A 20,609-nucleotide genomic window follows, 5' to 3' on the forward strand; every position below is an offset into this window, starting at 1 on the left:
TGAAAAGGCATAAGTGTCCAGATTGAAATCCCACAGAAAGTCTTTGGTGGGATTCAAAGAAAGCAGCTGTAGAAATGCTAGAATACATAAATGTTTCATCAACGCTTCAGTATTTTTTACAGGTATGTACAGTGTATCACAAAAGTGAGTACACCCCTCACATTTCTGCAAATATTTTATTATATCTTTTCATGGGACAACACTATAGAACTAAAACTTGGATATAACTTAGAGTAGTCAGTGTACAACTTGTATAGCAGTGTAGATTTACTGTCTTCTGAAAATAACTCAACACACAGCCATTAATGTCTAAATGGCTGGCAACATAAGTGAGTACACCCCACAGTGAACATGTCCAAATTGTGCCCAAAGTGTCAATATTTTGTGTGACCACCATTATTATCCAGCACTGCCTTAACCCTCCTGGGCATGGAATTCACCAGAGCTGCACAGGTTGCTACTGGAATCCTCTTCCACTCCTCCATGATGACATCACGGAGCTGGTGGATGTTAGACACCTTGAACTCCTCCACCTTCCACTTGAGGATGCGCCACAGGTGCTCAATTGGGTTTAGTCCATCACCTTTACCTTCAGCTTCCTCAGCAAGGCAGTTGTCATCTTAGAGGTTGTGTTTGGGGTCGTTATCGTGTTGGAAAACTGCCATGAGGCCCAGTTTTCGAAGGGAGGGGATCATGCTCTGTTTCAGAATGTCACAGTACATGTTGGAATTCATGTTTCCCTCAATGAACTGCAGCTCCCCAGTGCCAGCAACACTCATGCAGCCCAAGACTATGATGCTACCACCACCATGCTTGACTGTAGGCAAGATACAGTTGTCTTGGTACTTCTCACCAGGGTGCCGCCACACATGCTGGACACCATCTGAGCCAAACAAGTTTATCTTGGTCTCGTCAGACCACAGGGCATTCCAGTAATCCATGTTCTTGGACTGCTTGTCTTCAGCAAACTGTTTGCGGGCTTTCTTGTGCGTCAGCTTCCTTCTGGGATGACGACCATGAAGACCGAGTTGATGCAGTGTGCGGCGTATGGTCTGAGCACTGACAGGCTGACCTCCCACGTCTTCAACCTCTGCAGTAATGCTGGCAGCACTCATGTGTCTATCTTTTAAAGCCAACCTCTGGATATGACGCCGAACACGTGGACTCAACTTCTTTGGTCGACCCTGGCGAAGCCTGTTCCGAGTGGAACCTGTCCTGGAAAACCGCTGTATGACCTTGGCCACCATGCTGTAGCTCAGTTTCAGGGTGTTAGCAATCTTCTTATAGCCCAGGCCATCTTTGTGGAGAGCAACAATTCTATTTCTCACATCCTCAGAGAGTTCTTTGCCATGAGGTGCCATGTTGTATATCCAGTGGCCAGTATGAGAGAATTGTACCCAAAACACCAAATTTAACAGCCCTGCTCCCCATTTACACCTGGGACCTTGACACATGACACCAGGGAGGGACAACGACACATTTGGGCACAATTTGGACATGTTCACTGTGGGGTGTACTCACTTATGTTGCCAGCCATTTAGACATTAATGGCTGTGTGTTGAGTTATTTTCAGAAGACAGTAAATCTACACTGCTATACAAGCTGTACACTGACTATTCTAAGTTATATCCAAGTTTCATGTCTATAGTGTTGTCCCATGAAAAGATATAATGAAATATTTGCAGAAATGTGAGGGGTGTACTCACTTTTGTGATACACTGTATGTGCTGGTCACTTTTTTGCAGGATGGTGTCCAGGCTGTTCTATGATTGCGACCAGGCTCAGTCAGATTCAGTGGTGGCCACTGCACGTGATCAGAGCAGCGTGTACCTGCAGCTTCTGATGCACGAGACCCAGCCTCCGTCCCAGTTCACGGTCAGCACCATTATAAGGTAAAGAGGAACACACACACACACACACTTGTCTTTCCAGTACACACACTATCAAATGTACTGTAACATGGTAGAACTGGGTAGAACTTTAGGATAATAGGATAATATATGGCTGAATTTAGAATGCCACATGTGATATTATGTGATATGTAGAATAGAGCTGCCACTAACGACTATTTTTCTATCGATTCATCTATAGACTATTTTATCGATTAGTCAATTAATCTAAACTATCAGTTTTCCTTCAAAATATCGATTTGTAATCTCATTTAAGCTTCTTTTATTTTAACAACAAACTGTACGGCATAATAATCTAACACAGAACTAAATGTAAACAGGGTTTATGTTCATATTATCACATTCTCAAAGTGTTAAACGAAGTGCAGCACGTCCGTACACGAAGCAAAGTGCTTAAACTTATAGCAGAAACAAAATAGTGAGATGTAGCCACGTCTCATCGAGTCCGACGTACAGTAACGGCAGAATGAGTCCAGATTCTAACCTGCACATTCACTCAGCACTCACTGCACATTCTGAGCCGTGTAAACACAGTGGTGAGTGTTCGGGCGCATTCACATGAGAAGCTTTTTATGCTTTCTAACTGAACTCACTAAGAAATACGGTATTCCAGGATCTCCACGATTAAGAAGCGTAATGAAACGATATAGACGTGCGACATGGCGCCGGTGCTGCTGTGGTACCATCAAAGCTCAGCACAGTGAACAAACCAGCTTTTAGTTCTGTACCAGTTTTAAGTATCACCAAACTTTGGATGATTTGGGTCGTGGAAAACTTCGAGCTTCTCTTTGAAAGCTCTACAATCGTCCTCTGACGGCTGCAGACGGCGTTTTTTAAGACGGCGCTTAATGCCGCCGACCAGTGACCGGACCAGATACGACCGAGGTCCTGCACGCGGCGAGTAGTGCTCAGGGAATCATACGAACGCTTATATGAATGGAGACGTTGTAGAAATTAAAAAGGATCATTTATAAACATAGTTTTAAAAACGACGCATCGACTTAAAATATTGGCGCATCAACGTCATCGACTAGGTAGAATGTAATGCGTCTTAAAGCTTTTTAGGTCTTGACACTGATCATTCTGTGTCTTACAGGACATACAGGGGTTATAATCTGTCGCAGGGTGTGTCAGACGTCACGCTGGAGAACAACCTGTCTCGGGTCATCACGGCCATCTCTCACGCTTTATCCTCCTCCACCTCTAGAGCACTGACCGTGAGTTACACACTGCTAGTATTAACCTCTCAGTCTCAGTCTGACTTTCTGTGGTTATTGTTGGCATTATAACTATTATTATAACTATTTAAAAAGCTCCCCCCCCCCCCCCCCCCCCTCATCCCATTTCCCAAAACAGATGATATTAAAATAGACTGACCTCTGTGTGATCTTTTCAGCCAGAACAACAGCCGCTCTTTTGAGGAGGCCGCTCACAAAACTTTGGAGGGTCTTTGAAGAGCGTTTGAATGGCTGGGCATTGATGTTGGTCAAAAAAAGCCTCAGATGGTGTTTTGGTTCATTCCAGAGCTGTAGATAAGGGCTGAGGTCAGGGCTCTGTGCAGGACACTGGAGTTTCTTCAAACCGAGCTTCTCCTCATGTCTTTATAGAGCTCGCTTTGTGCACAGAGGAAAGGGCCTTCCCTAAACTGTTGCTGCAAAGTCGAAAGCGTGTAATTCCCTTTATATAATATACTGGTTTACACCTGTTGGAACGTCAAATGCAAACCAGATCCTCTGACCTCACGAATGCTCTTTTGACTGAAAGGGCTCGAATTCCCACAGACACACTCCTAAATCTTATGGAAAGCCCTCTCAGAGGAGTGGATACTGTTATTGCTACAGAGCCAAATACTTTATCATATTGTCACCCATGGTTTTGGAATGGAATTTCTAAATTCTGATGGTCAGTTTAACGAGTAACAACAAGGGCCAGTTTAACAAGGGCCAGTGATAGCTCAGTGGTTAAGGTACCGGACTAGTAAGCGGAAGGTTGCCGGTTCAAGCCCCGCCACCTGAGCAAGGCCCTTAAACCTCAATTGCTCATCGTGTTCCGCTCATTGTGTAAGTCGCTTTGGATAAAAGCGTCCGCTAAATGCTGAAAATGTAAATGTAAAATGTAAGTAATCGGAAGGTTGCTGGGTTAAGCCCAGCCATCACCACTGTTGGACCCCTGAGCAAAGCCTTTAGCCCTCGCTTGCTTGCGGTCTGCAGTTTGTGACTGACTTTGGATAGAAGCGACCCTCTAAATGCCATAAATGCCGTGTCTGTTAATCTAATAACCTCAACCAAACAACTGCGTCATAGTCTAGAGACCAAACGTTCTAGTACAGCTCTAGAAGTGACCGGACGGCTCATGCGGTCCATACGTATCGCGCTCATGTTCGTGTGGTTTGTCTTTGTGCAGTTTGGCTGCTGCGAGGCTCTGTGTCTGCTCTCGTCCACCTTCCCGGTGTGCACGTGGAGTACGGGGTGGCACTGCGGTTTCGTCAGCTCCCCCGTGTCCCACTCCACTCGCTCCAGCCAGCATCGCAGCCAGGGGCGCTCTTCCAGGTGGGTGCAGCGTGCTTCCCCTCTGCTTCGAGAAAATTTGATTTTGTTTTATTATTATTAATACTACATGCCCCGAAACTAGTAGTGACACCACTAAAGGATTTTTTCTTCTGTGGGTTGCATTTTTTTTTTTAAAAAGCCAGATTTGTCCGTCCAGAAGATAGTTTTGTTTACCACAATTGTCAGTTTGCTCTCTGTGCTGGTCCCAGATGCCAGCAAGATGCATCTGGCTTAAAAACTGTGCCAAGTCTGGTTTGAGGACCATATCTGCTGTGGCGACACCTAAATAGTAAAACTGTTCTTCGTATTCTCCGTTGTGTCTGGTTGATACGTAAAGACGATGAAGTACTCTCTTTCTTTTCTAGTGTGTCTCAGTCTCAAGGTGGCGCTAGTGAGGAGAGCCGCAGGTCTCTGACTCTCAGTGTGACCAGCACCGTGCTCTCTCTGCTCTCTTCAGCCTGGTTCCCACTGGACCTCTCTGCCCATCAGGACGCCCTGGTGCTGGCCGGGAACCTGCTCGCTGGTACGCCGTCATCAAGATTTGTCCTATACATGTACATTATTAGAAAACTAGCCTCCCTTTCTAGTTTGGGTCACAGGGGTCGACAACCATCCAAAACATCAAAGTCATGTGACACGAAATGTTTGCGTGTACAGTATATGGGCAAAAGTATTTGGACACCTTATATATTATTGAATTCATGCGTTTCAGCTGCTCAAAACAGGTGTAATAAATAATTTATAATTTATATATACAAGCCTTACATGACCAAGCGCAATGCAAAGTGGTGTAAAGCACGCCGCCACTGGACTCTAGAGCAGTCGAGACGTGTGTGTGTGATGAATCACGCTTCTCCGTCTGGCGATCCGATGGACGAGTCTGGGTTTGGCGGTCGCCAGGAGAACGGTACCTGTCTTGTGCCGAGGGTAAAGTGTGGTGGAGGGGGCATTATGGTGTGGGGGTGTTTTTCAGGAGTCGGGCTCGGCCCCTTAGTTCCAGTGAGAGGAACTCTTAATGCTTCAGCACACCAAGAGACTGTTCACCAGTGCACAAAGCACACGCTCCATGAAGACGTGGATGAGCCAGTTTAACTGGCCTGCACAGAGTCCTGACCTCAACCCGATAGAACACCTTTGGGATGAATTAGAGCGGAGACTGTGAGCCGGGCCTTCTCGTCCAACATCAGTGTCTGACCTCACGAATGCGCTTCTGGAAGAACGATCAAACATTCCCATAAACACACTCCTAAACCTTGTGGAAAGCCTTCCCAGAAGAGTTGAAGAGTTGAACATCATATTAAACCCTGTGGATTAAGAATGGGAGTCACTTAAGTTAATATGTGTGTGGAGGCAGACGAGCGAATACTTTTGGTAATATAGTGTATTTTAGACTAATGTAAAATAATGAGGTTGTTTTTGACACTTAAACACTGAAAATAACACAAATATAATATAACAACACTGAAATACAATTACAAACAGTTAAAAATCAATACAAATACAATAAAACCTCACGTTTATGGGTACAAATTTCTCTTGGATGTTACAAGGTACGTCTGCAGTTGATGTATAATCAATTTAACGTTAATCGTTTGGGGCCTTACATGCATTAAATATATTAAGTACCCGAGTCTACCTCTCGTCCCAGCACAAAATGTTGGATTTAATATTCACAGCCTCTTTTCTTGTCATGTTGAAACACAAGCCGCCGCCCCGAAGTGTATGAAAAGCCCGTGGGCGGGTGAAGACGACTCCGGCTCCACCTCGTCCAAACAGGAAGAGCCGTGGCCGGCGCTGAATGACCGGAACCTCGTGACTACGGTGGAGCAGCTGTTCTCCCACCTGCTGAGGATTCTCAACATCTGCTCGCACGTCCTGGATGACACGTCCCCGGGTCCCGCCGTCAAGGTAAGGCTGGAAAAATGAGGTCCCGGTAGGTCGTCACGGGTAACTGGAGCCGTGCAGGTGCTCAACTGGGTTCGAGTGTGGGGAATTAGGGGGCCAGGGTAGTGCTCGGTCGTGCTCTTCCAACCGGTGTGGGACGTGTCGCGTCGTCCTGCTGGAAGATCCCATCAGCGAGGATGGATTCATACCCATAATGCTTTTTTTCTTTAGGCTACTTTGCCCTCGCTGAGCAACACTCCATCTCTGAGTCCAATCAGGCGAAAGGGCAAAGAGAAAGACACCAGCGAACCCAGCACGACCCCCATGAGCCCCAAGAAAGGAGGAGAACCCAATGCAGGTACACGTGGTGCATATTATTCAACCTATTGTCATATTACTAGACTGCTAGGCTATGATTTCTCTTTCATACACCGATGAGGCATAACATTAAAACCACCTCCTTGTTTCTACACACACTGTCCATTTTATCAGCTCCACTCACCATATAGAAGCACTTTATAGTTCTACAATTACTGACTGTAGTCCATCTGTAGTCCACAGAGCAGGTATTATTTATGTGGTGGATGATTCTCAGCACTGCAGTGACACTGACATGGTGGTGGTGTGTTAGTGTGTGTTGTGCTGGTATGAGTGGATCAGACACAGCAGCGCTGCTGGAGTTTTTAAACACCGTGTCCACTCACTGTCCACTCTATTAGACTCTCCTACCTAGTCGGGTCACCTTGTAGATGTAAAGTCAGAGACGATCGCTCATCTATTGCTGCTGTTTGAGTCGCTCATCTTCTAGACCTTCATCAGTGGACACAGGACGCTGCCCACATGGTGCCGTCGGCTGGATATGTTTGGTTAGTGGACGATTCTCAGTCCAGCAGTGACCGTGAGGTGTTTAAGAACTCCATCATACCAGCACAACACACACTAACACACCACCACCATGTCAGTGTCACTGCAGTGCTGAGAATCATCCACCACCTAAATAATACCTGCTCTGTGGGGGTCCTGTGGGGGGTCCTAACAAAGTATGCAGAGAAACAGATGGACTACAGTCAGTAATTGTAGAACTACAAAGTGAAGCTGATAAAGTGGACAGTGAGTGTAGAAACAAGGAGGTGCTTTTAATGTTGATCAGTGTACATTACATATATTATTAAAGAGCTGTTTTATTGTTTTTGAACAGGCAGACCAACAGACAGCACGAGCGCAGCTCCAGCCAGCAAATCCACATCAGTCGGTAGTTTCTATCACCTGCCCCCTTACCTGAAGCTCTACGACGTTCTGAAGGCCACTCATGCTAACTACAAGGTAAGACCGTTTAAAAAGATTCAGCTCAAGAATTCGGTAAATAAAAGCCAACGATTCTTAACCTCTTGGTGTATTTTTGGTGTTTTTAAGGTGACGCTGGACCTCTTCAGCACCAGCGAGAAATTTGGCAGCTTCCTGCGCTCTGCCCTTGACGTCCTGTCTCAGCTGTTGGAGCTCGCCACCCTCCACGATATCGGAAAGGTACGACTGCTTACAAAAGCAAAGATAAGTCGTGATTAGTCAGTTCTGCTATTGGCTGGCCAGGGGGCTACACATAGATGATTGGCTGTTTCAAAGGTGTTTCCACTGAGGTGATGAATAATGGACAGCAGTGCGTGACTCTCCTGGGTAACTGGACCCGACCAGACTGGGAGAAAAGGGGATGAAGGTGGTGTGTAGTAAACCCAGCGCGCGCTCTGTACACACACACATTTCCCGTCATCCTACACTCCCGAGAAGAGGGCGTGTTTAAATTATTAGCTCCCTTAAAATGCTCCTACCGAGGCGCCTTAATTCTGAGTGATGATCTGACTGAATGACGAGGGGAGCGTGCGACGCGGTGGACGAATATAATGCGGCGCAACCAACGGAGTTCTCTGCACATGTGCATAAATTCTCATTGATGTTTAATCTGTATAAAGGTGTAATTATACGGGTGTGGTTTATTTGTAAATTGGGGCGTCAGGGACAGTTTAAGCGTTTTGGGTACACGGAGGGAGGCGTTAGCCCGGCGCGCTAGAGGGTTGAGCGGCCTGAGGCTGACCGTGTTAGCTTAGGAAGCGAAGACTGACGTAATCGCTGTCTAACCAGAGCGTCTGTAATTTTATTTAGGCAGCAAGACGAGAGGTTCAGTAATCAGCCACTAGGCGGCGCACGTCTCCCCGCTTACATCAGCGATACGCTTCGTTCTCGCCCCTTTTTCTCTGTTTTATGCTTCGTTGTTGTGAGTTACGCTCTCGTGTGCTCCGGCTTTATTGTTAGTGTGTGGAGGAAATCCTGAGTTACCTAAAGTCCTGTTTCCTACGTGAACCCACCCTGGCGACCGTGTGTGTCCAGCAGGTATGTCTCACACACACACACACACTGACCTTACACTGATGAGCCATAACATTAAAAACACATCCTTACCACCGGCTCCACTTACTATATAGAGGCACTTTGTAGTTCTACAATTACTGACTGTAGCCCATCTGTTTCTCTACATGCTTTGTTACCCCCTTTCACCCTGTTCTTCAATGGTCAGGACCCCCGCAGAGCAGGTATTATTTAGGTGGTGGATGATTCTCAGCACTGCAGTGACACTGACATGGTGGTGGTGTGTTAGTGTGTGTTGTGCTGGTATGAGTGTCCACTCACTGTCCACTCTATTAGACGCTCCTACCTAGTCGGGTCACCTCGTAGATGTCAAGTCAGAGACGATCGCTCATCTATCGCTGCTGTTTGAGTCGGTCGTCTTCTAGACCTTCATCGGCGGTCACGGGACGCTGCCGGCTGGATATTTTCGGTTGGTGGACTATTCTCGGTCCAGCAGTGACAGTGAGGTGTTTCAAAACTCAACTCATACCAGCACAACACACACTAACGCACCAGCACCATGTCAGTGTCACTGCAGAGCTGAGAATCATCCAACACCTAAATAATACCTGCTCCCTAACAAAGCATGTAGAGAAACAGACGGACTACAGTCAGTAATTGTAGAACTACAAAGTGCTTCTAGATGATAAAATGGACAGTGAGTGTAGAAACAAGGAGGTGGTTTTAATGTTATGGCTGATGGGTGTATATAATACACATCGCTCTGCTTCCTCCCCTCAGCTGCTAAAGACGCTGTTCGGGACGAACTTAGCCTCGCAGTACGACGCGTCCTCCTTGCACCCCTGCCGCTCTCAGGGGAAAGCCCTCCGCCTGGGCTCGTCCAGCCTGAGACCCGGGCTGTATCACTACTGCTTCATGGCACCTTACACGCACTTCACTCAGGCTCTCGCCGACGCAAGTCTGAGGAACATGGTGCAAGCCGAACAGGAGCAGGACACGTCCGGGTGAGGAGGAGTACCTGTAGACGGAATACCTGGACGGGTTCTGTTATTGTACAGTAGATCCTGTTTTTTTTTTTTAAAGATGTCTCTGTACTGTACTGCAGGTGGTTCGATGTGATGCAGAAGGTGTCCAATCAGCTGAGGTCCAGCATCACGAACGTGACACGTCATCGAGGAGACAAGGTAACGTACCGATAGTTTAATTCTCAGGGCGCATTCACGTGAGATCTTGCACCAACTCCCCTGTTGCACTCGCAGTTTTTAAACTGTTTGCTGACCTTTTCAAAGCTCCTCCAATGAGACGAACTGTTTGATACGACGCGGTAAAAGTGACTCGGGCCGTACAAACAACATTTACCCGTGACTTAATGTAGTAAAACTTATGAGCAGTAATAATGAAGAGAAGTTTAGTGCTCCTGTCTCCTTCTTTTACTACATTAAACCACGTTAAGCTTCATTTTCAACCAGAAGCGTTTTAGACTCTTTAGATTCTCACCATTTCTCAGAAGCTGGAGCTGTAACACAAGTTTAAAAGTGAAACAGGGAGGAGAATCCAGATAAACACAGATACACGTGGAGCTGTGACCCTGGATCTGACGCTTATTCCACACTGATGCAGATTCAGATTCAGCGGCTGTTTGTGCTGAGGCTCACAGTGAGCGAAATGTGCCCTCGGCCTCGGTCCGAAACTCGGCGTTGCCACCCACCGGTCGGCCGGGCGCCATCTAGCGGGCATGATCGGCGAAGCCTGCAGCAGACGCGTTTCTATTAGGGCGGGATGGCCGGACTAAGTGGGTGGGATCTTCAAAACGCTGCGTAAGGACCCTGATTGGCAGATCGAGGTGCCTGCGCAGAGTGCGTGGGGGCGTGAGCAGCAATATACGGTCCTCCACTGCAATTAAAAAAAATGAAATACACAGATGAGCAGAAGTGTGCATGGCAATGCCTATTTTGTATCAGCTGTGCCTGAGATGGTCAGGGATTTATTACATTTTGGGATGATGGAAGTTGAATGCAGCAGATATGATCCAGTCCAAAGACCCGAGTGACTTTGATAAGGGCCAAATCTTAATAGCCAGACGACTGGGTTGAAAGATCTCAGGTGCTCACAGGCAGACAGTGGTCTGTGGTGGAGCAAGCCACAAAACTCCTTCACTCTGTAATACCTGCCTTATACCCGTTTCTATCAAACTTATACTAACTGAATGTCCTAAATACTTACAACAGCGACAATCTGCTGCAAACAGATGAAGTTTTTAGAAGATATTGGTCTAAAAGAGCAAAGCATCGAAGGAACAATGTGTAATAAAAACACAAGTATTATAAACTGAAATATGAGAATTACCTACCTTTCCTGCCGTGAATATAACCACTGTGTAAGCACGGCGTAAAACATCTAAATAAATAAATAAATAAATAACTAAGCCACAAAAATGCTGACAGGTTGCTGGGTGTCCAGTATTCACAGATGCCAAAGGACATAAAGGCTGTGGCATCTGGTACAGACTAACAAGATCTACTGTGGCTCAAATTGCAGCTAATTGTAATTCTGGCGATCATCTCGGATCAGTTTATGTAAATCTATGTATATATGTTTTAACTTTTATCCACGTGCACGTTTCAGAATGCCATCCACAACCACATCCGTCTGTTCGAACCGCTGGTTATCAAGGCGCTGAAGCAGTACACCACCAGCACCTGCGTGGCCCTGCAAAAGCAAGTGCTGGACCTTCTGGCTCAGCTGGTGCAGCTCCGAGTCAACTACTGCCTTCTGGATTCAGACCAGGCGAGTCTAACAGCCTGCCTGTACAAATGAAGTCATTTCTACTTGATTAAAGCATGCGCAGTGAGCAGTACGTGAACGTTTGTACCGTGTGTGTTTCAGGTGTTCATTGGCTTTGTGCTGAAGCAGTTCGAGTACATTGAGGTGGGGCAGTTCAGGTAAGGCGTAGCAGCTAATCCAACACACACACACACACACACACACACACATACACATGTAAAGCATCACAGTGACCCCAGGTTCAAATCAGCTCGAAGCGCCTCCACGAACGAGGGTTGATTTACAGATTCACAGAAGTCCATGACAGATTGTACATAATTAAATGGTAGATTAATTTGGTAGCACAGTTTCAGTTTTCTGTTTCTGTGTGGAGTTTGCATGTGTGGGTTTCCTCCGTGTGCTCCGGTTCCCTCCCACAAGTCTAAAGATGTGCAGCCAGGTCAGTTGGAGCAACTGTGATGGACTGCTGACCTGTCTAGGATGCTTCCTGCCTTTCGCCCAGTGAAACAGACCGATCGTGACCGTGACCAGGATGAAGTGGTGGTAAAACAGACGATGAACGAATGAACAAAAGGCTGTTAGCCAGTTTTATTAAGATAGTGTTATTACACAGTATTAGTATTATGGGACGTGGCATGATCACGTTTCTTTGCAACTTTCCGATATTTAAAAAGAAACTTAAACTTTGATTTGCCCCTACATAAAAGGTGGGGCATTGTTTTAACCAGTTATGTACTTGGATGGTATCACTTGACATTCATACACCCCAAAATTGTACTCTTTGAGTCACCTGCAGAGAGGCTCCTCAATTTGCAAAGATTTCTACCTATTATGCATATATTTGCAGCATTAGAAATACTTAAATAATCTGTGGTAAGTTATGATCTGTTTTTATCTTGCAAATCTAGTTTGAATGAAATTATTGTCTTTTTATTCAAAGAATTAGGTATGTTGCCAAACCGCAACGTTGTGCAACAGTGGAATGGAGCCCGTGTATTCTCTAGTTACTGAACTAATTACACAAGAGACCTAGACAGATTGATATATGAATGGAATGATTACACTTCTATATAATAAGTTATAAATGTATTATTTTGTTTAGAACATGAACCCATCAATGTTCTGTGGCCAGGCTTAAAAAGAGGGCTGAAAATAGGGCACAGGTGGCTATTCCTCCTGATGAGCGAGTCCAGCTTGCTCGACTTCAAAATAAGTGTGGCAGAGACCGTCTTACACGGCAAAATAAGTGGTACAGCAAACGTAAAGGGTTATGTACATGTATACCTTTTTGGTGTATTTTCAGTAAGGACAGTCAGTTCATTTTTCAATGAAATTGTTGTTCTCACACTTATGTATACTGTAAACAGACAGATTCTGATGCTTTTTGCATTTTTCCAGTGAACAGAAATAATTAAATCCATAAAAATAAGTTGTATGATCTATAAAATTTTATGTTTTACATTAAAAATACATGAATATACCATTTCCATTGTTACACAATGTTACCATATGGTGACGTACCTAAATAATCCCTTAAAAAATCTCTTTTAAAAAAAACAAAAACAGGCCGCTCAGGTGGCGCAGCGGTAAAAGTCACGCGCTGCAACCAGAGCTGGATTTCGAAGGAGCGTCGTTTCGAATCCAGCTCTGCCTTCACGGTCGAGGCTGGGCGGCTATGGACAACGATTGGCCTGTTGTCCGGGTGGGGGGCGGGACTTGAGACCGTAGGGGATGCTCTCTCGGGAACGGGGCGGTCGCGCCCTCTGCTGGCCGGTCGGTGGCGCCTGTATGGAGACGGGAGGGGGTGCGGCGGGGTGTGTGATCCTCCGTGCACGGTACTCTGCCACGCTACACTCGTCAAGTGTGGGTGATAAGACGGTCGATTGGCTGTGCACGTTTCGGAGTAGGCGTGGAACGGCCTCGTCAGCCCCAATCAGGAGCAGGAATCCGCACTAATGAGAGGATGATAGATGGGACGAAATTGGACGTGCTAAATGTATTTTTTTAAAAAAAGGTTTATTTTAAGTGATAAAAAACACTAACATGTTTTTCCATGATGGGATAGTAATTTGTGCAGTAGAGCGTTAAACACTTCTTTGTTTCCTTGTTTTTAATTTTTGCTGGATGGAAAAAGCTGCCTTTGCTCTATGATCATTCATTCTACACAAAACCGCATCAGACTTATGCTATGAATTAATCCCTTGTTAGGTTTTAATCTTTATAAAAACATATCCGGGGGTATCTGGGACCAAAAATCACCGCAATGTCTTTCTTTTCCTCCGCTGTGACAGAGACTCTGAGGCGATCATTCCCAGCATTTTCTTCTTCCTGGTGCTGCTGTCCTACGAGCGTTATCACTCCAAGCAGATCATCAGCATCCCGAAGATTATTCAGCTGTGTGACGGCATCATGGCTAGTGGCAGGAAAGCTGTTACCCACGGTGTGCAAGGCTCTGGCGTAACACACACACACACACACACACACAACAAATGATTTTCTCATTGATTTTGGTCTACTTGTTTACCTGATTTACCAGGAGTTTTACCATCCTGTAGCTTTTGTGATAAGCAACAGAGGGATTACAGATATTTTGCAAATGTTTTCAAATTAGGGTGTATAAAAAGCCTCTCCTAACCCCCTACGGATACGTAGATTGCATCATCAGGGGTTAGTCTGCTTTAAGCAGCACAAGGCAGAGGGCATTAGAAAAAGCTGACCCATCTGTCCAGCCAACCATCATAAAGTGTTGAGCCAAATTTGAGCAAGATTCTAAGCCTTTTTGCTGTGCTGCTTTTTTTTGGACCGTTTCTTTGAAAGAATGTCCATTGTAAAAAATAAATAAAATAAAACCACTATTCATATAAATTTCACTTGAATTGGAGAGTTTCTTTAAAGGACAATAATTGAAGCCTAAGTTTTAAGCCTGAGTTTATGATTACGGTTCTCTGTAGCGATTCCTGCCCTGCAGCCCATAGTCCATGATCTGTTTGTGCTGAGGGGCTCGAACAAGGCCGATGCGGGCCGAGAGCTGGAGACGCAGAAGGAGGTGGTGGTGTCCATGCTGCTCCGCCTCATACAGCACCACCAGGTACCGCTGATATGTGTGTGCACGTCACGAGAAGTCATACCGCCGCTACGATGCACAGGACTGCTCTGATGATTGAGTGATGTGTGTGTGTGTGTGTAGGTGTTGGAGATGTTCATACTGGTTCTGCAGCAGTGCCATAAGGAGAACGAAGATAAATGGAAGAGGCTCTCACGACAGATCGCTGATATCATTCTACCCATGATCGGGAAGCAGCAGGTGAAGCGCTGACCGGCTGACCGTGTCGTTTATGTAATCTGTTTGCGTTAACGCTCTTTATACAAGGTTATTAACGGTGTGTGTGTGTGTGTGTGTGTGTGTTTTAGATGCACCTTGATTCACCTGAAGCACTGGGCGTGTTAAACACCCTCTTTGAGACGGTCGCTCCGTCCTCTCTGAGACCAGTGGACATGCTGCTGAAGAGCATGTTCGTCACACCGTCTACAACGGTCAGTTCACTCGCAAATCGTCTTCTGAACCTCTAGTTTGACCATCAGTAGTTTTCTAGATTGTTCTTCTCTGTTGTGTTTGTTCATAGCTCATTTTTTGTTATAGTGCATTATTTTTTAATTAATAATATATGTTATATAACATAACCTTTGCAGGAAAGAATAAAACGCTATTGCACTTTTGATTCATCTAAATTATGGCCAGAAAACATTGAGATTTCAGTGCTTTCATGTTGCTGCTGCTTTCTTTACATCCCACCGAAACTGTTCTGTGAGATGCAAGTCTGCATGACTAATGGCAAGTTCACGCTACACGACTGGATCTCTTGTAATCGGGAGTCTTTTAGGTCGTTGTGTATTTCACACTACACGACTGATCGTGATAGGGCGTCACGCACTACACCGTCCATCACCAGGACGAGTCTGTCCGGTCTCCCAAACTACGTTTCGTCACGGAAACAGACGCCAGAAGTGACGAGGGGTTTAACGATGCCACGCCCAAAAATGCACGTCAGTAATAATTGAGCGATCGAAGTTGTTTGTGTTCTGATGTGCAGCGTAAAAGCGATGAGGAAAAGAAATTAATCTGAGTGGATTAAGCAACACGACCAGCAGGGGGCGTCTGTTCTGTTCCATAGTGAGTCGGGGGTTAGTAAATATTTTCCACAATGCAGCGTGGGTGTTACGGTTTGTGTGTGCTGATGTGTTCTGATAGAAACTATGTTACGCCCCTGTCCCCCACGTTCCTCCCCTGGGTTTCCAAGCACCGTATCTTGCGTTCTCATTGGCTGCAGTTCGACACCGCACTCGCTGCCAGTCGGCCGACCGATCCAGATATTTAGCACGCTAGATATTTTTCTTTAGCCGTCGAGCCACTCGGATCGAGTCGTCGAGCGGTTCACGCACAGCGATCGAGAGTCGAGTTTCGATCCCGAGCTGCCACATCTAGCGGCGACCTGTCAGCGAGCGAAAACGGGCATTAGGCTACGTCAGGATATTCCAGGACTGATTCTGAACTCTTAGCTGTTTAGAGAACTGCAGGCTGACGCCTTGGGGACGTTCAGATGAGAAGCTCGTTGCGTTTTTGCATCCATTTGTGTGGAATAACCGTCAGATCCAGTCTGAAAGCGTCCACGTGTATCTGAGTTTAGTGATGGTTCCATTTTTTAAACTTGTGTTATGCAGCTGAGAATCAGCTTCTTCATGTTCGTACATGTTCAAGTCAAATTTATTTATATAGCACTGTTTACAATAGACGTCGTCTCAGAATCCAGGACCAACAGACCAAGACCCCTATTGAACAAGCCAAGGGTGATAGTGGCAAGGAAAAACTCCCTTAAAAATACAGGAAGAAGCCTGAGAGGAACCAGACTCAGCAGGGACCCACGTCCTCCTCGGGTGGCCTGGAGGATCATTTTAATAAATTAGGCTTGAACAAATCATGCGTCCACAAAATTTAACACGATTAACTCAATTAACAATTTAAAAACAATTGCTGTTACCATCTCATACGAAGCAGTTTGTCCCGTTGGAGGCTTTTTGTAAAGGTCAGCTGGTTAGGTGGCGCAGCGGGAAAACATCTCAGCTCTGCTACCCCACATGGACCATGGTTGGCTCATTTGTTAGGATTAGACGCCGTAAAGGAATAACGACCTCTGCTGGCTGATCGATGGCGCAGGGATGACGACTCTCCGTGCGCAAGACTGACCCCTATATAAACGTGAAGCGGTCGGCTACTGCACACGTGCCAGAGGGGGGTGTGTGTTAGTCACGGCTCTCCTCGGTCAGGAGTGGAGACCCATCAGCAGTAGAGAGGAAGCGAAATGCAGTTGGGTGATTGGACATGTCTATCATGTGAATGTCTCCTGAGATATCGACTACAGACCTGATGTAAAATGGTTTAGGAACATCACTTATCAAATCGTACACCATCATCTGTCTTTTATTGTTCTGACTTATTAATAGATCCCATTTGCCCGGTCCTCATCATATCCACGGTCACTTTATGTTTCAGGCATCGGTTGGCACGGTGCAGTTGTGGGTATCTGGTATTCTGGCCATTCTGCGTGTGCTGATCTCTCAGTCCACGGAGGAGATCATTCTGTCCCGTGTCCAGGAGCTGTCCCTGTCTCCGTACCTTCTGTCCTGCCCTACCATCAGCCGTCTGCAGAGCGGCGACTCCTCGAGCACGACGGCTCCACCGAGTGGCGCTGCGGAGACGGACGGCGAGCCTCAGCGCTTTCCACCCGAGGAGACTTTCGCCAGGTGAGTCCTGCCATTACGAAAATAAAAAACGAATTATTTATTAAAACTATAAGACAGTTTCTTTAATCGTTATTATTCTTCTCTCTGACGTGTGTGTCAGATTCCTGCTGCAGTTGGTGGGAGTTCTGCTGGATGAGATTTCCAGTAAGCAGGTGAAGGTGGACATGAGCGAGCAGCAGCACACCTTCTACTGCCAGCAACTCGGAACCCTGCTCATGTGTCTCATCCACATCTTTAAATCAGGTGAAGACTTGAATGGAATACTGTCTCTAATAGTGACTGTTTAGTTCGTTTTGTGACCTTATATGGTAATGATATATATGTACGTCCTCACTCTTATAGACGAGTTAATGGTTAAAGGTTTCAGGAAATTCAGAAAGACAATAAATAAAAGAATGACAAGAATGAATGATTGAATAAATGAATGAATGTAAAAGAACATGAATTAATGAGACAAGGAAAGAAAGTAAAGAAAAGAAAAAAAAAAAAGAACGAAAAAAAGAAACAAGGCATAAATAAATGAATAAGAAGAAACGGACAAAAGAAAAAAAAAATAAGGAAATGAAGACGGGAAGAAAAGAAAGAAGTAAAAAAGGAGATGAAAGAAAGAAGGACAAAAAGAAAGAAGATGGAAAGAGAGCTGAAAAGAATTGAAAAAGAAGAAAATAAAGAAAGAAAAAAGGAAATAAAGAAAGAATGAAATGAAGAAAGAAGATGGAAAGAAAGATGGAAAGAAGGACAGAAAGAAAGGAGGAAGTAAAAAAAAGGAGATGAAAGAAATAGGACAGAAAGAAAGAAAGAAAAAAAGAAGATGGAAAGAACTAAAAAAGAAGTAAATAAATAAAGAAAAAAGAAAATGAAAAAAGGAAATAAAGAAAGATGTGAAGAAAGATGGAAAGAAGGAAATAAAGGAAGAATTAAAGAAAGAAAGAAAGATGGAAGGAAATTAATAAGAGACAGAAGGAAAAAAGAAGAAACAAACAAAAGAAAAAAATGAAATAAGGAAGAAGGCAAGGAAAGAGAGAAGTACTGAAGGGGAAGGATGGACGGAAAGAGAAGAAAATAAAGACAGAAAGAAAGCTAGATGGACAGTAGGATAAACAGAAAGAAAGAAGGAAATAGAGGAAGAAGGACAAAGAAAAAGAATTTAAAAAAAAAAAATGAAAGAAGGACAGATAGAAGAGAAGAAACCATAAAATAGGAATGAATAAATGAATGAGCGACAGAAGGAATGAAAGAAGAAAGGAAATAAGTATGAAGGGAAGAAACGAAAAGTACTTAAGGAAGGACGGAAAGAGAAGAAAATTTGGAAAGAAAGAAAGACAGAATAAAAGAGGAACAGAAGAAAATAAAGCAAGACGGACAGCAGGATAAACAGGAGGGAGAGAGGAAGGAAAAAAAGATAATAACATAAAACAGACAGAAAAAAAGAAGGAAAGAAAGACAAAAAGAAAATAAAGAAAGATGGACAGAAAGAAAGTTACTGAGGAACGTTCTTATGATCCGTCATTTCCTGCTATTATATTTACAGCCACAGTTTAACTTCTTAACATCTTCTCTATCAGTGTGAAGAAAATTGTCAGTGTCGGTTTCGTTTTGAGTCAGTCCCTTTAACCCGTTACTAACAGTCTCCTCCCCGTCGTGCAGGAATGTTCAGGCGTATCACCGCTGCGGGCAGCCGTCTGCTGAAAGCCGAGGGGGGCGAGGGTAACGCGTTCTACTCTCTGGAGGGGCTAAATGGCCTGGTGCTCCAGCTCATCACTACACACCCCTCACTGGTGCTCCTCTGGTGCCAGGTGCTCCTCCTCATCAACTACACCAACTACTCCTGGTGGTCCGAGGTGAACCAGACCCCGAGGTGAGCTGCACGTTCAGTCGTGACTCTTCTCCCACACGAAGCCGACGCCTGGATTGTAAATCCTGTGTTTTCTGCAGGAGACAAAGCCTGTCCAGCACGAAGCTGCTGAGCCCTCACTCGTCCTCGGAGGGGGGGGACCAGAATTCGGAGGGGAAGCAGGCCGTGTGTAACCGGGAGATCGTTCGCAGAGGAGCGCTCGTTCTCTTCTGTGATTATGTGGTGAGACTCGGCTATCTGAGAAGCTTCGTGCGGTTTAAGAGGGGCTTTGACCGACGCATGGATCATGGCAGATGTTATAAGTGGTCATAACATTTTATTCAGTTTATAGTGTTCATAATGTAAAGATATTATGATACTCCAGCTGGTTATGGTTATGGATGCTGGTTGTGGTACTAGGTCCTCATGGCTGCTGGAATGAATGACCTGTGGTAGCGCGTCATAACTGCTGAGTTACACAACTTGAAAGTTGCAGGTTCAAATCCCAGATCTACCGAGCAGCCACTAATTGGCCCTTAAGCAAGACTCGGCTCGAGAGACGTCGTTTAATGGCCGACCCTGTGCTTTGACCATATGAGAATAAAGAACACGTATATGTTTATGACGAATAAATATTATTATTATTATCCTTATTATCCTCATAACACCACATTCTCACCTGATATTGGCTCATGGCGACATAAGTTAATGACGCTCAGTAGTTCATGAAGGTAGTTTAAGTTATATGTTACTCAGTAGTGTTTTACATGTCTATTTCGACCAAGATCTTGAACTAATTCCGTTCATGTTTCCTTAAATCCAACAAAGTGCTGGTGCCGTAGCTGGTACCAGTTCCTCTAAACTAGCGAGATATTTAAGAACAGATTCACGTTTCCACTGATTTAAAAGCCCAGTAATTAAGTATGTGGATGTGGTGTTCCATCACCCAGCTTTTTTAGCTAAATGTTCAGCGAATGCCTGCAGCGCTGAGGGAGCGATGGTCATAGACAAGGACGAAGCTTCTTCTGTAAACCACTGATGACCAGTGATGGCATAGTTACCTTGAAAAAGTAATCTGATTACTGATTACTCCTATAAAAAGTAACTTAGTTACTTTATGGATTACTTGATTTTAAAAGTAACTAAGTTAGATTACAAGTTACTTTATTAGTTATATAATGCGGAATATTTCAAAGATATTCCTTTGCAATACTTTATCATTTGGCTGCCAACTTGTGTGTACTGATGAGACTCAACTGAATCCCAGAACATGCCAGTGTGAATGCATGGAAAACACATTTTAATTTTCTTTCAAGAATATGATACAGACTGACCGACACTATTACGCTAAATCAGCATTGAAAATTGACTTTACTTTTAATAGCCTTCTACAATGCTGGAGCTTCTTAAAACGGAAGATTTTCTTTTAAATAGAAGTGTTATTTACCTGCTATTAAATTGTTTTCCAACAAAATCCGCCCAATTTGGCGG

The 20,609-nt window shown here is 44.9% G+C and overlaps 1 protein-coding gene across 6 annotated transcripts in view; it reads left to right on the forward strand.

The window, feature by feature from the left end:
- htt (huntingtin) overlaps nucleotides 1-20,609 on the forward strand; it is a 98,027-nt gene that overhangs the window by 35,997 nt on the left and 41,421 nt on the right. For all 6 annotated transcript variants that reach the window (XM_062996307.1, XM_062996308.1, XM_062996310.1 and 3 more), the window contains 21 exons: nucleotides 1,746-1,892; nucleotides 3,007-3,127; nucleotides 4,314-4,459; nucleotides 4,825-4,982; nucleotides 6,165-6,367; nucleotides 6,575-6,701; nucleotides 7,542-7,666; nucleotides 7,757-7,867; nucleotides 8,648-8,725; nucleotides 9,482-9,705; nucleotides 9,807-9,885; nucleotides 11,327-11,488; nucleotides 11,588-11,643; nucleotides 13,777-13,925; nucleotides 14,437-14,573; nucleotides 14,673-14,789; nucleotides 14,897-15,019; nucleotides 17,034-17,284; nucleotides 17,385-17,527; nucleotides 18,932-19,142; nucleotides 19,220-19,361. In XM_062996307.1, coding sequence (XP_062852377.1) covers nucleotides 1,746-1,892; nucleotides 3,007-3,127; nucleotides 4,314-4,459; nucleotides 4,825-4,982; nucleotides 6,165-6,367; nucleotides 6,575-6,701; nucleotides 7,542-7,666; nucleotides 7,757-7,867; nucleotides 8,648-8,725; nucleotides 9,482-9,705; nucleotides 9,807-9,885; nucleotides 11,327-11,488; nucleotides 11,588-11,643; nucleotides 13,777-13,925; nucleotides 14,437-14,573; nucleotides 14,673-14,789; nucleotides 14,897-15,019; nucleotides 17,034-17,284; nucleotides 17,385-17,527; nucleotides 18,932-19,142; nucleotides 19,220-19,361 — 3,010 coding nt within the window. The remainder of the gene's footprint in view (nucleotides 1-1,745; nucleotides 1,893-3,006; nucleotides 3,128-4,313; nucleotides 4,460-4,824; nucleotides 4,983-6,164; nucleotides 6,368-6,574; nucleotides 6,702-7,541; nucleotides 7,667-7,756; nucleotides 7,868-8,647; nucleotides 8,726-9,481; nucleotides 9,706-9,806; nucleotides 9,886-11,326; nucleotides 11,489-11,587; nucleotides 11,644-13,776; nucleotides 13,926-14,436; nucleotides 14,574-14,672; nucleotides 14,790-14,896; nucleotides 15,020-17,033; nucleotides 17,285-17,384; nucleotides 17,528-18,931; nucleotides 19,143-19,219; nucleotides 19,362-20,609) is intronic.

The sequence above is a fragment of the Trichomycterus rosablanca genome, chromosome 5 (genome assembly GCF_030014385.1).
Source record: "Trichomycterus rosablanca isolate fTriRos1 chromosome 5, fTriRos1.hap1, whole genome shotgun sequence".
Lineage (NCBI taxonomy): Eukaryota > Metazoa > Chordata > Actinopteri > Siluriformes > Trichomycteridae > Trichomycterus > Trichomycterus rosablanca.